The sequence below is a fragment of the Leuresthes tenuis genome, unplaced genomic scaffold (assembly GCF_036924035.1).
Source record: "Leuresthes tenuis unplaced genomic scaffold, fLeuTen1.0.hap1 SCAF_13, whole genome shotgun sequence".
In the NCBI taxonomy this organism is placed as follows: Eukaryota; Metazoa; Chordata; class Actinopteri; order Atheriniformes; family Atherinopsidae; genus Leuresthes; species Leuresthes tenuis.
In genome coordinates, this window is record NW_027325367.1 from 34100711 (window position 1) to 34114838 (window position 14128).

The window sequence follows — 14128 nt, forward strand, 5'->3', positions numbered from 1 at the left end:
TCTGCTTCCCGGACATTTACTGGCAGCTTATTCCACAAGAGAGGGGCCTGATAACTGAAGGCTCTACCTCCCATTCTACTTTTAGAAACTCTGGGAACAACAAGTAAACCTGCAGTTTGGGAGCAAAGTGCTCTGTTAGGAAAATATCTTACAATGAGATCTTTAAGATATGATGGAGCTCGGTCATTAAGAGCTTTATATGTGAGGAGAAGAATCTTAAATTCTATTCTGAATTTAACAGGGAGCCAATGAAGAGAAGCTAAAACTGGAGAAACATGATCTCTCCTGTTAGTTCTCATCAGAACTCTGGCTGCAGCATTTTGGATCAGCTGGAGGCTTTCAGAGAATATGTGGGACAGCCCAATAATAAAGAATTACAGTAGTCCAATCTTGAAGTAACAAATGCATGAACTAGTTTCTCTGCATCACCCTGAGACAGGATGTTCCTGATTTTAGCAATATTACGAAGGTGAAAGAAGGCAGTCCTAGAAACCAGTTTTATATGTGCGTCAAATGATAAATTCTGGTCAAAAATAACTCCAAGGTTCCTCACTGTAGGACTAGAAGCCAAGGAAATACCATCTAGAGTAACTATATAACTAGACAATTTCTCCCTGAAGCGCTCAGGTCCAAAGAGAACAACTTCAGTTTTGTCTGAATTTAAAAGCAGACAGTTCTGAGTCATCCAGGTCTTTATGTCTTTAAGACAGGCTTGTAGTCTGACCAACCTGTAGGTTTCATCTGGTTTCATAGATAAGTACAGCTGAGTATCATCAGCATAACAATGGAAATTTATGCCATGCTGTCTGATAATGTTACCTAATGGAAGCATGTATAAAGTAAAAAGAATCGGTCCAAGCACAGAACCCTGAGGAACTCCATGACTTACTCCAACATGTGAGGAAGATTCTTCATTTACAAGAACAAACTGGAATCTATCAGATAAATATGACTTAAACCAGCCAAATGCAGTTCCTTTAATCCCAACAACATGTTCAAGTCTCTGTAACAGAATGCTGTGATCGATCGTATCAAATGCAGCACTGAGATCCAACAGGACAAGCACAGAAACAAGTCCGCTATCAAAAGCTAACAGGAGATCATTGGTAACTTTCACCAGTGCTGTTTCTGTGCTATGATGCACTCTGAATCCTGACTGAAACTCTTCAAACAGATTATTTCTATGTAAATGATCACAAAGTTGAACTGTAACCATTTTTTCAAGAAATTTAGACAAAAAAGGGAGATTGGATATAGGTTGATAATTAGCCAACACTTCTGAATCAAGAGTAGGTTTTTTAAGTAAAGGTTTAATTACAGCAACCTTAAAAGTCTGAGGTACATATCCTGTCAACAAAGACCGATTGATCAAATCCAATATGGAAGTATTGATTAAGGGGAAAACCTCCTAGAACAGTCTGGTTGGAATTGGGTCTAACATACAAGTTGATGGTTTAGAAGAGACTATTGCTGTTGTTAGCTCAGAGAGATCAACTGGGCAGAAGCTGTCTAAATACAATTCAGGTTCGAAAGATACTTCTAAAGCTGCTCTACTTGATGATACATCAGTGATAATAATGGGAAGGATTCCATTAATCTTCTCTCTGATAGAAACAATTTTATTGATGAAGAATCTCATGAAATCATCACTGCTGAGAGTTAAAGGAATACATGGCTCAACAGAGCTCGGACTCTTTGTCAGCCTGGCAACAGTGCAGAAAAGAAACCTGGGATTATTGTTATTCTCTTCTATCAATGATGAATAATAAGCAGTTCTAGCTTTACGAAGTGCTTTCTTATATGTTATTAAACCATATTTCCAGACTAATTGAGACTCTTCTAAATTAGAGGAACGCCACTGTCTCTCCAGCTTTCTTGCAGTCTGCTTTAACGCAGCTGTGAATTATACCAAGGAGCCAACCTCTTCTGACTGATTACCTTCCTTTTCAGAGGGGCAACATTGTCCAGTGTTGTACGCATTGAAGCTATAGTGCTGTCAACAAGAGAGTCAAGTTCTACTGGAGTAAAATTTAGGTAGCCGTCCTCTGTCATATCTGCACATGGCAGTGAAGAAAAGGATGATGAAATCAACTCTTTAAATCTGGTTACAGCATTCTCTGACAGACACCTTCTATATGTAGAATTCTTCTCAGAAACCGTGTAGTCAAGTAATGTAAATTCAAAAGTTATTAAAAAATGGTCAGACAAGACAGGGTTATGAGGGAACACTGTTAACTGTTCACTCTCAATGCCATAAGTCAGCACAAGGTCAAGGGTGTGATTAAGGCAGTGAGTAGGTCTGTGAACACTTTGAGAAAATCCAATAGAGTCTAATATAGAATTAAAGTTAATATTTAGGCTGTCATTTTCAACATCTACATGAATATTAAAGTCACCCACTACAATGACTTTATCTGTACTCAGCACTAACTGGGATAAAAACTCTGAGAATTCAGACAGAAACTCAGAATAAGGGCCAGGTGGACGATACACAACAACAAACACAAGAGGTTTTTGTGATTTCCACTTTGGGAAAAACTGAGAATCAGAGATTCAAAAGAGCTAAAACTAATCTTGGGTCTAGGACTGATTAGTAACCCTGATCTGAAGATAGCTGCCACTCCTCCTCCTCTGCCTGTGGTTCTAGGAACGTGAACATTTAAATAGTCAGAGGGAGTTGATTCATTAATGCTAACATGATCCTCCTGCTGCAGCCAGGTTTCTGTAAGACCAAATATATCAATATGATGATCACAGATCAAATCATTCACGAACAGAGACTTCAAAGGAGAGATCTAATATTCAGCAAACCACATTTAATAGTTTGATGTTTTTGTTCAGTTAAAGTTTTTGCACAAGAGGATTTGCTCCTTTTGTGTTTTTTGATTGAGGGGGGGGCAGCATCAGGTGGGAAGCCGCAGAGAAGTGTGTAAGACTACAACTCTGCATCCTGGTCTCAACCCTGGGATGTCATGTTTTTGGATGACTAATAAATTCGTCCATATTTCTAGAAATGAGAGCCGCTCCTTCCAAAGTGGGATGGATGCCGTCTCTCCTCATCAGACCAGGTTTTCTCCAGAAACATTGCCAATTATCTATGTAGCCCACGTTGTTTGCTGGACACCATCTAGACAACCAGCGATTGAATGAGGACATGCGGCTAAACATGTCATCACTGGTCAGATTTGGCAGGGGTCCAGAGAAAACTACGGAGTCCCACATTGTTTTGGCAAAATTACACACCGATGCAACATTAATTTTAGTGACCTCCGATTGGCGTAACCGGGTGTCATTACCGCCGACGTGAATAACTATTTTACCGTATTTACGCTTATCCTTAGCCAGCAGTTTTAAATAGGATTCTATGTCGCCCGCTCTGACCCCTGGAATGCATTTGACTATGGTCGCTGGTGTCGCTAATGCCACGTTTCTGACTATAGAGCTGCCAATTACCAGGGTTTTGTCCTCAGCGGGTGTGTCGCTGAGTGGGGAAAATCTATTTGAAACGTGGACAGGTTGATGGTGAACCACGGGCTTGACTTTAGGACTATGACTCCTCTTCCTGACAGTCACCCAGCCACTCTTAAGTCCCGGCTGCTCGGGATCTGCTCGGGGACGACTAACAGAGCTAGCTACGCTAGGTGGCTCCGCACTGACTAAAGGGGCCTGGCTCGCTATCGGGTGGTTTTCAACAGTGCAGAGCCGAGCTTCCAATTCAGATAACCTTGCCTCCAAAACTACAAAAAGACTACATTTGTTACATGTACCATTACCACTAAAGGAGGCAGAGGAGTAACTAAACATCTGACACACGGAGCAGGTGAAAGCAGGAGATAGAGGAAGAGAACTGGTAGCCATGCTAAGCTAGAGAACCAGACACACCGCTAAAAAGTGAAAAATAAAAACTAAAGATCTGTAAGAGTGAGCGTTAGAATATAACAAGTATGGGATAGAGTTAACTATGCAAGATGTGTAAATTATAGGGTGAAATAAGGTGATTATTAGTAGTTCAAGAGGAGCGAGAACTGTCACAGAGCACACACAAAGCAACAGGAAGTGATGTAATACGTCAAAGCAAAGCAAAGCTTGTGCTCATTCACTCCTAATTTCTCCTTGAATTGAATGAAAAATGAAAAAGAACTATCGTCATAGGCTAACTTTTTTTTTTTTTTTTTTAATTTGATCATGTTTTGTTTTATTTCTTTTTTAAATAATAATTTAGCCTACATGTTGTTTGTTTAAAAAACGAGGCCAACGCGTAGCCTTCATCAGAACATGGAATGACTGTATAAAACACATTCATTTCTCATCACCACAGCTGCTGACTCCAAAGATAAGACAACGGAAACAACTGAGCCTGGTATTTAGCCTGGTCTGGAGTGGGCTTGCTGCAGAGAATAAATCACCATGGTAACTTGACCAGGATAAAGTTTCGAACAACCGACTGCAGGCTAAATTCAGCCAGGATAACCATCATATTCCGGCTTAATCCCTTATCTAGGTTTCAAACAACAGGCCCCCTGGTATATCCCGAGGTTATCCTGTTCTGAAGGTGTGGGATCCCCTTCTGGATGAAGCAGGTATCTGAGTGCCAGCTCTCCCCTTGTCTTCTGCAGTACCATTTTCTGCCTTGTTCGACCTTTCAGGTCCTCCCCATAAAGTTCAAGGGATTCTTTGGATTGTTTTCACTAGCTATTGTGCAGCACAGTTTATTCACTCCGTGCTCTGTGACAGTCGGCTAACTTCACACAGAGTTTGCTGCTCATAGTTTTGTGCAACATGGCAGGAGATTTATCAGATGTTGACGATGTGAACGACGACTTTGAGTAAGATGGACGTTCTTACCGGAGTGAATGAGCTGTGCTGCAGGGGGGCGTGTGGATGAAGTGGTCCCAGTAGAGTGCCTGTGTAGAAATCCCTCTATAAGCCCCCCCCCCCCCCCCATAACCGCCAATAACAACAACACAGCAGCTCTGAGCTAACAGAGCTATAGCACACGCTCATTCATTCATTCTTCTTAAAGTATTGGTGAAATAAAGACAGATAATGCCTTATTTAGAGCCCCGTTCACTCCGTTATATGGATCTCCAGTTATCTAAATATCTTCTGAAGGACGCCGACTTTCACCAAACTGTTCTCAGTGAGCAGATGAACGTATTTCATGCCAGAAATAAGGTCTAGGGTTAAAAAATACCAGAGTTCCCCTTTAAAACTCAGCCTTTGAAGTCTTGTGCTGGGAGAATATATATGCTGGAATTTTCTTTCAAAAATATAACTACAAAATGATCAAATTTTTTATTTTTTTTGTTTCTGTTTAACAGCATCATCCACTACTTCTAAGAACTACAGAACCCTTCCATGCTTATTGATGCATTCATTGTGGTTACTGTTAAATCCTAACATACAGTACCAGGCAGACTGTATGTTTCGAGTTATTTCTAAATTTAACAACAAAAGCAGGGCCCCAATTTCTAATTTGATCATTTTTATTAATTAAACTTCCGAAACTGTGAATCATTTATGAGACTGATTTTGTTAACAAAATGACCTCAAACACTGTTTTGATGTGACATAAATGGACAAACTTTGATTTCAACATTTCATTCCAACAGTGACTAAATAACCAGGCGTGGAGTTTGTCAGTAACTCACTGCTACAGCAGCAATCAGATAAATACTTTTGGACTAAAATACATTTTCTTCAGAGTTTTAACACCACATAAAAACAACTAGTCGTAGCAATCTTTATTTTCAGACTGAATGCAGAATAAAACGTGATCTCTTCAAAGCGGAACCTACAACAACGTCCCCAGAAAGCGCCTTTGTTCTTGAAAACTACTTTTCTAGACGCGTTGTGAAGATCAGACTTTAATAGTTGTTTAAATTAACTTATTGTCATCAGACTGAAGAACAGACTCTAATCACAGATTGATCGCAGATGTTCAGATAGTTTTGCAAAAATTTCTAGCAATGGATAATTTTCTGCTATAAATCAATAATCAGTCAGTTTGTTTCTGTCATATTTCTACAGAAATGTAGAAAAGCACCCAAACATGGACCTGTAAGTCAGTCAGGATGAGCTGTTAGTGTGAGACCAGATGATTGTGGAGGCGTTTTATTCTGGTACATAGAAGTTGGATTTGTTTCCTTCAGGAATGTCTGAGATATACAGTGTTTTTTTTCTTCTTTTTCTTTTTCACACCGAGTCAGTAAACAGGAAACTGAAACACTCTCTGTGTGGCTTAAGCAACAACACACAAGTACATGAGTGGAAGCTGGAGGCCACACGGATGAACACAGAGCCAAATTAATTACACCTTATTTATTATATGGCTCTTCTGTCCATCTCACCTGTTGTCAGCACTTGGGTTTGTCCCTAAAATGCAGCAGCATCTCCCAGCATGCCTCAGTGAGGACCGACACACTGCGTCTTTGTCTGTTAAGGTCTGCTGGCTGAGTGAATGACAAACAGTCCTCTCATCACCCATTTTGTCTTGGTTTCCAGAGCACGTTCCGCAAGTCTTGGAATGCGAGTTTATTAGCAGACTAAAGCTGGCTGCCGTGTTTCCTGCTTCGCACATCCAGGAGTTGTCTCAGTTTTTTTTAGTCCAAGAGACACAGTTGGGGAGGGGTAGTAGTGAGGACCCAGCAAGGCAAGAGGGGGGGGTTATTGTCTGTCTCCTCTGACTGTGGACCCCACGCCCCTTTGTCTCTGAAGAGCATGACGCTGAGCTGCACATCACTGTCCGAGGCGCTGCTGACAGGCACTGTAGCGCTGCAGGGCGCCCAACAAGTCCTCGTACGACACGCTTCTGTGGGACGGCAGGGAGCTGCGCACACAGAGCAAAACACATTTCATCATCCGAAACTGAACAACAACAACTGTGAACACGTCCCACATGCAGCTCAGCAGTGCCACCTACTGAGTGAGGCCGCTGGACCCCCAAACAGGAGAACTTACATCACTGGTTAGCCATCTGACTCTTGGGCTTTTCTGATTGGCTGTTGCTCTCTCAAAGCTGTTGGGCTCAGTGCTCCCGTCTGAAGTAGAACTCGTGCAGTTGTTCAGGTTGCATAATGCAAATATCACTTAATTGTCTAGTGTCAGAGCACCGTGATGATGATGCTACACCGACTGAAGATGCACGAGGAAATGAAGAGCAGCAGTTTCTTTTGCTTTCTGCAAAGTTACATTTCATTGTTTGAGTGCACATCCCCATCAAAACTGGCTCCTGACAGACGTCCCTTAGAGGTGGGGACATCTCCATGAAAATCCCTCCAGAACTTTCAGTAACCCTGCTAACACACAAACTAATACAATCCGTTGGGTGAGAGGGGGGGGTGCACCTGGATGGGTCACCAGTCCTTCACAGGGCCACACTGGGGCCACACTGGGGCCACACTGGGGCCACACTGGGGCCACACTGGGGCCACACTGGGGCCACACTGGGGCCACACTGGGGCCACACTGGGGCATCAGTCAGCTCGTACATCAGCAGCCAGATGTTTCTGCCGCCACATTGTAGAGTACAGACTGGACGGGAACTTCATGCAAGTATTCAGGTTCTGTGGCTCAGGAATATAAGAATCAACCTGATGACATGATGGGGGTGTCATATGCAGGCTGGAGTCACAGCAGGGGTCAGGGGGTCAGCCTGACGGTGCTAAATGACACTACTCATTTAGCTTTAGATCACTTTAGCTTTAGATCACAGGGCAGAATTATTCATCACAAAGGTTTTGATCCCTAAATATTTGTACTCATTATGGTTTGTGTATTTTGGTTGGTGACGGGGTTAATATGAATGGGACAAATGCAGAGTGATGGTTGTTTATCGGGTAGAGTTACATAAGTCTGCGCTTCTTCCTACTCCTTTACTTTTTGCCTTTAGTTTCATTTTGTTATTGCATGTTCAAAATAATTCATTCATTCATCACAGACCCTTGCATACATTTTCAGGATCTTTCAGAGGTGAGCGTGCACATGTGAGCGTGCACATGTGAGTGTTGCAGAGGTGAGCGTGCACATGTGAGCGTGCACATGTGAGTGTTGCAGAGGTGAACGTGCACATGCGAGTGTTGCAGAGGTGAGCGTGCACATGTGAGCGTGCACATGTGAGCGTGCACATGTGAGCGTGCACATGTGAGCGTGCACATGTGAGCATGCACATGTGAGTGTTGCAGAGGTGAGCGTGCACATGTGAGCGTGCACATGTGAGTGTTGCAGAGGTGAACGTGCACATGCGAGTGTTGCAGAGGTGAGCGTGCACATGTGAGCGTGCACATGTGAGCGTGCACAGCAGCTTACATGAACTCGGTGAGTCTGATGTGCCAGGGCAGGAACCCCAGTGTGCTGTTCACTGGACCGAACTTCACCACCAGCTCAGGGTCTGGAATATTCTTTGACTCTGAAACAAGCAAGAATTCAGTCAGCAGGTCATCAAGCCACACGATAACCACATTATAGGTCAAAGTTCACTAGCTGCTCAAACTGTAAATGGGTGGGACTGGTGCCATGTGTGTGTGACACAGTGCTCCCACTCACTGATGCCACAATCAGACAAAAGGTGCATGTTCCACGGTGCGCAGAGTGAACGAGTGAAGGAGTGAAAGAGTGAAAGAGTGAAGGAGTGAACGAGTGAACGAGTGAACGAGTGAAGGAGTGAAGGAGTGAAGGAGTGAAGGAGTGAACGAGTGAAGGAGTGAAGGAGTGAACGAGTGAAGGAGTGAAGGAGTGAAGGAGTGAAGGAGTGAAGGAGTGAACGAGTGAACGAGTGAACGAGTGAACGAGTGAAGGAGTGAAGGAGTGAAGGAGTGAAGGAGTGAAGGAGTGAACGAGTGAACGAGTGAACGAAGTGAACGAGTGAACGAGTGAAGGAGTGAAGGAGTGAAGGAGTGAAGGAGTGAAGGAGTGAACGAGTGAACGAGTGAAGGAGTGAAGGAGTGAAGGAGTGAAGGAGTGAAGGAGTGAACGAGTGAACGAGTGAACGAGTGAACGAGTGAAGGAGTGAAGGAGTGAAGGAGTGAAGGAGTGAAGGAGTGAAGGAGTGAACGAGTGAAGGAGTGAAGGAGTGAACGAGTGAACGAGTGAAGGAGTGAAGGAGTGAAGGAGTGAAGGAGTGAAGGAGTGAAGGAGTGAAGGAGTGAAAGAGTGAAGGAGTGAAGGAGTGAAGGAGTGAACGAGTGAACGAGTGAACGAGTGAACGAGTGAAGGAGTGAAGGAGTGAACGAGTGAAGGAGTGAAGGAGTGAAGGAGTGAAGGAGTGAAGGAGTGAAGGAGTGAACGAGTGAAGGAGTGAAGGAGTGAAGGAGTGAAGGAGTGAACGAGTGAAGGAGTGAAGGAGTGAAGGAGTGAAGGAGTGAAGGAGTGAAGGAGTGAACGAGTGAAGGAGTGAAGGAGTGAAGGAGTGAAGGAGTGAACGAGTGAAGGAGTGAAGGAGTGAAGGAGTGAACGAGTGAAGGAGTGAAGGAGTGAAGGAGTGAACGAGTGAACGAGTGAACGAGTGAACGAGTGAAGGAGTGAAGGAGTGAAGGAGTGAAGGAGTGCTACCTCTGAGCAGGACGTCCAGCATGGAGACACTGATGTCTCTGGAGCTCCTCTCCTTGTTCTCCACAGAGTGGCACAGCTTCCTGGCTGCCTGCACAATGCTATGCTTCCCGTCCTCTGGAGACAGCACCTTCACCGTGGGCCTGCAGGACACCACTGACACACACCCACACACAGTCACATGACATGGCCCGTGACCCAACATTTCAGCTTCACGTATAAGGTTAAAGGTTAACGTTAGGCAGCTCCAAACAGCGTCGACAAGCCCGAGCAAAAGGACAAAACTCCCCGGCTCAGAAGGAGCAGTGAGAGATGTGCGCTGCATTCAAGGAGTTAGACTGGAAGAGTGTGTGGACGAGAAGATTGAATCAAACACACACTGGGTTTGTCAGTGGATCTAAAGCAAGCACAGTGCCACCTGTAATACGAAGGGGGGGGGGGGGGGGGCAAAGTTAGAAGAAGTTTTCACTTCTTCAGAGATCAGTTGGGTTGTAAAGCTGTAGCTTGTTACTTCATTCATCCAACTTCCTGGCACAGTGCTGACTCTGCACTAAAGTTCAAATATTTCAACACACTTGAAGCAAATCCCAAAGGAGGAAAAAGGAGGGGGTTTGCACATCTGTAGGACATTGTGTTGGTGTAGATCCTTTCATCCAGCTAATGTTAATCCCAAAAACCTTAAATAAGGGCAACTGAGTTTCTTTTTCTTGGTTCTTGCAAACGTTTCCTCTCTCATCCTCTTCGTCTCTAACTGGTCGATGGGGAGCATCAGCTCGTTTGTAGTCGAGGGGCCAGTCGCACTTGGTGGGTCGTTAAAGGGGAAGTTTGTTTTTTAACCTACACCTTATTTCTGGCATAAAATACGTTATTTCAGTTTCAAGCAAACACACGTTGAAGTGGCTCCTGCATCTGGATTTCATCTTTGTTTAAGTTAGCAAATGGAAACCTCTCGGTGTGATTTGTGAGACTGAAAAAAGTGAAAAATGATCAGAAATCTGAAGTAGTTGGCTTGTGTAACTGCTTCAACTCAGAATGAAAAGCAGTAAATGAAAGTACTGTACTGTAAAAAGACTGTATAATTAAACCAGTGATCTTAAATGAAAACTTAACTTGGTTCCTTACATTAGATGTTTTATCAAAGTGTCGAGAATCAAGTTCAACCACAGTTAAACAAAGCGTCTTCTTAGGAAAAGCTTTAAGAAATCTGTTTGTAGGAGAAAGCAAAGTGGAACCATTTCATGTAGAAGTGCATGTGAAGGCACCAACCGTATTGCTGAGGATCGTCTCGGCTCTTGCTCACTAACTCCACATTGTATTTGGATCCATCAGCACCGAGCAGGTTGTGCTGCTGCTTGCCGATCTCTTCCTGCAGACGGGAGTTGTTCTTCTGAAAAATGCCTGCGGGAAAAAGCAGAGCCACATCAGCGCTGCACACGTGGAGGCAGGCCGTGCACGGAAGACAGGCAGCACACAGCAGCTTTTAGGAGTCCTTTTTAGTGCTTCAACCCTTCATCAGCAGAGCCGACACTGAGCTCTGCAGATTCCTCCCTCAGATTTGATCACCCTCAAACATCCCACCGCTTACAGGGCTAACATTTGAATATGATCCCACATTAACTGCTGCTCAGCTGAATGGAAAACATGTTCATGTGCAGAGAACGACACACTTCAGGTCCTGTGTGCGTTTGTCCGGCTTGCTGCTCAGCTGCCTGTGACGTAGGCTGCATGTTCACAGCAGCTGGCAGTTAGATGGCTCCTCAGGGAGGCTGTTAGCTGCATGTTCACAGCAGCTAACAGCCTCCCTGAGGAGCCATCTAACTGCCAGCTGTGAACACACACTGACTGCTGTGTTGGATCAGCCGGACACGAGCTGGCACCAGGTAGGAACAGGACCAAAGTCTTGTTAAACGGACAGTACCTGACACTGGGTGGAAGCACAGCTGACATTAGACTGTGCAGCTTGTTGAGTAGTTTTTCACAGAGCAGGGAAATCATGGAAGAGAGATGTATTATTTCAGATAAACTGTCACTGTTTTTCACTTTTTATGAGACTCTTTTGTCTAAAAAATACTGAGGGAACAGACACTGGACACACAGGCTTCAGTATTAAATCAGTAGTAAAAATCTATTGATCCCAACTTTCTCAGATACTGGATAATCATACGACTGGAACATCCTATGTGCATCATGCATTTCCACACCTCAAACACCTCAAACACCCCACCGAGGCTGCCTCTTTGGAACAGGACGTACCACCCGTGCTATGGCAAAGCTGGGGGACCTCAGAGTGGCTTCAAGCACACCTTATTAAGTGAAATCTTAATGTCCTCAAAGGTTGTTTGAGAGGAAGGCTGCTTCATTTCTTTCCTGGAATCACAGATGGAGCCTGCAGAATGACCCCAGAGCCTGAAAACTTCCCACTCACACTGAACAAGGAGCTGTGTCCACATTCTGAGCTTCTGCTCAGCTGGCATCCATTACCTCATTAAACTAAAATAACAATGTCCCGTTGAAACTCAGGAGATAAGAAAGGTTGTTTTGATGCTGAGAGAAGAGAAGCGGTGCTGAATCCCAGAGATGTGCACGGCTGCAGGGACGGAGCGCGCTCTGAACTGGGATCACAGACACACTTTCCTCCGGTGGTTTCACAATAGACTGAGAAGTTACATTAAGTTACTTATTAAAGAAAAAAACTAAATTAATACATAATGATTGGACTTCAACAGGCCATGTGTAGGAATGTTCAATCATTTGAACTTCCGTTTCCATGTTTGCATGCCTGTAGAAAAGAGGGACAAACTAATGTAACTTCTACAATCACATGACTGAAATAAACCCCAGGGGACTGGATCATGGGGGGAGGAACACTTTTCAACCAGCCTGCTCAAATGGGGTAAGAAAGTCTTAGAAACTTAACATGTCAAACTGAGGGGGCTAAAATCTAATAGCTGTGACTATGTGATGCGACTCAGCAAAGGCACAAATTCATATTAAAACAGTCCCTTCTGTACAGTGTCTTATTGAACTAGCACCCGTTAGACAATGTAAAAGAACATTATTACCGTGATTATCATAGACGCTGACGTAAGATACACCGACAGCCATACACCACACCACCAGGTTTGCTATGTCCGTGTAACTGGGTTCCTCCTCCGTCACCATGAAGCCAATGTGGACCGGCAGCTTCTCCAGGGACTTGCCGTCAGACAGCATCCGTGAGCGGCGGCCGTCACCGAGCTTTCCAGTCACGGAGTTAGCATCAAGGGGAGGATTTAGCCTCGTCTGGTACTCCGGGAACCTTGACACAGCTACCGGTAGAAGCAGCGCGGTCACTGCGCGCTCCCACAGACGACCCGTCCAGTTCCGAAAACGGACGCGGAGCCAGGAGGCAACCGCTTTCTTGACGCGGATCAGAACCAGCAGGACCCGCCATATAAAGCCGTACAGTAGCGCCATTAGTGCCCTTACTCCTTCACGATTAAGTCTTAGCGGGTGTGCGCAGACCTGTACAGGACAGGGGCTTTATTCGCTTGTATTATCTGCCTGCAAGATGTGCTTCAGTTTTGCCGGTAGCTAACTCTGTCTGCCGCCATTTTCTTCTTTCCAACAACCCTTGACCTGTGAACTGGAGCTTTGCAGTCAGCGTTCAGTGTGATACACGGAGCTCTCCCATTGGCCAATATAAGAGTGACGCAGCAATCTTCTAACTCCGCCTTGCATGAGTGATACGGGGCGTTGTCATATATGGAAGACTGAAGTTGCCATTATTTTGAATAAATGTAAATATACTTTATTTATACAACCCTTTACAGCAGTCCTTTCGGTGTACCAAAGTGCTTTACAGCAGATAATAAATAAAGAAAAGAATAAATAAAAACAATTAAAAACAATAAAAGAACAGTAAAAGCAATAGAATACAACAAAATTGAATAAGATAAGATAAAAGTGTCATCCTACTACTGGGTATTTCAAGCCATCCTAAATAAGTTGGCTCTTAGCCTAGATTTTAGAGAGGCCCAGGTCAGAAATAAGACGCATCTCTGCGGGGAGCTTTTTCCAGAGTCTGGGGGCAGCAACGGATGGTTTCCCCATTGCTTGTATTTTGACCTGGGCACTTCCAGCAAAAGTTGATTTGTTGACCTCAGAGCTCTGCCAGGATTACGGACAGTTAAAAGCTCAGATAAATACGATGGGTAAATACAAAAAACTATATAAATGGCTCAATGAATACATTAATATGAGGATGAAGCCAGTAGAATGAAGTTAAGAGATTATTAATGCAATGATATATGTATATGTCCGAAGTATTTTTTCATTTAATTTTCATTTCATAAATTTGCTGAATATGAGATCTCTCCTTTGGAAGTCTCTGTTAGTGAATGATTTGATTTGTGATCATCATATTGATATATTTTGTCTTACAGAAACCTGGCTGCAGCAGGAGGATCATGTTAGCATTAATGAATCAACTCCCTCTGACTATTTAAATGTTCATGTTCCTAGAACCACAGGCAGAGGAGGAGGAGTGGCAGCTATCTTCAGATCAGGGTTACTAATCAGTCCTAGACCCAAGATTAGTTTT

General features: G+C 44.0%; 1 protein-coding gene across 1 annotated transcript; it reads right to left on the minus strand.

Moving 5' to 3' along the window:
- Window positions 1-6307: 6307 nt before the first annotated feature.
- nus1 (NUS1 dehydrodolichyl diphosphate synthase subunit) lies at window positions 6308-13204 on the minus strand. Its single transcript, XM_072362848.1, has 5 exons — window positions 12609-13204; window positions 10813-10944; window positions 9550-9702; window positions 8308-8407; window positions 6308-6829 (listed from the first exon to the last, which is right to left on the minus strand). Exons 1-5 carry the CDS (start codon window positions 13000-13002, stop codon window positions 6739-6741), a joined length of 870 nt encoding a protein of 289 aa, XP_072218949.1. The 5' UTR covers window positions 13003-13204; the 3' UTR covers window positions 6308-6738.
- Window positions 13205-14128: the final 924 nt, after the last annotated feature.

Coding starts and splice junctions, on each gene's coding strand:
- nus1 (XM_072362848.1), bottom strand. CDS start 13,002: ATGGCGCTACTGTACGGCTTTATATGGCGGGTCCTGCTGGTTCTGATC. Junction 10,945..12,608: donor CAGCGTCTATGATAATCACG/GTAATAATGTTC, acceptor TTTTTCCCGCAG/GCATTTTTCAGAAGAACAAC. Junction 6,830..8,307: donor ATCAGACTCACCGAGTTCAT/GTAAGCTGCTGT, acceptor CTGTGTGCGCAG/CTCCCTGCCGTCCCACAGAA.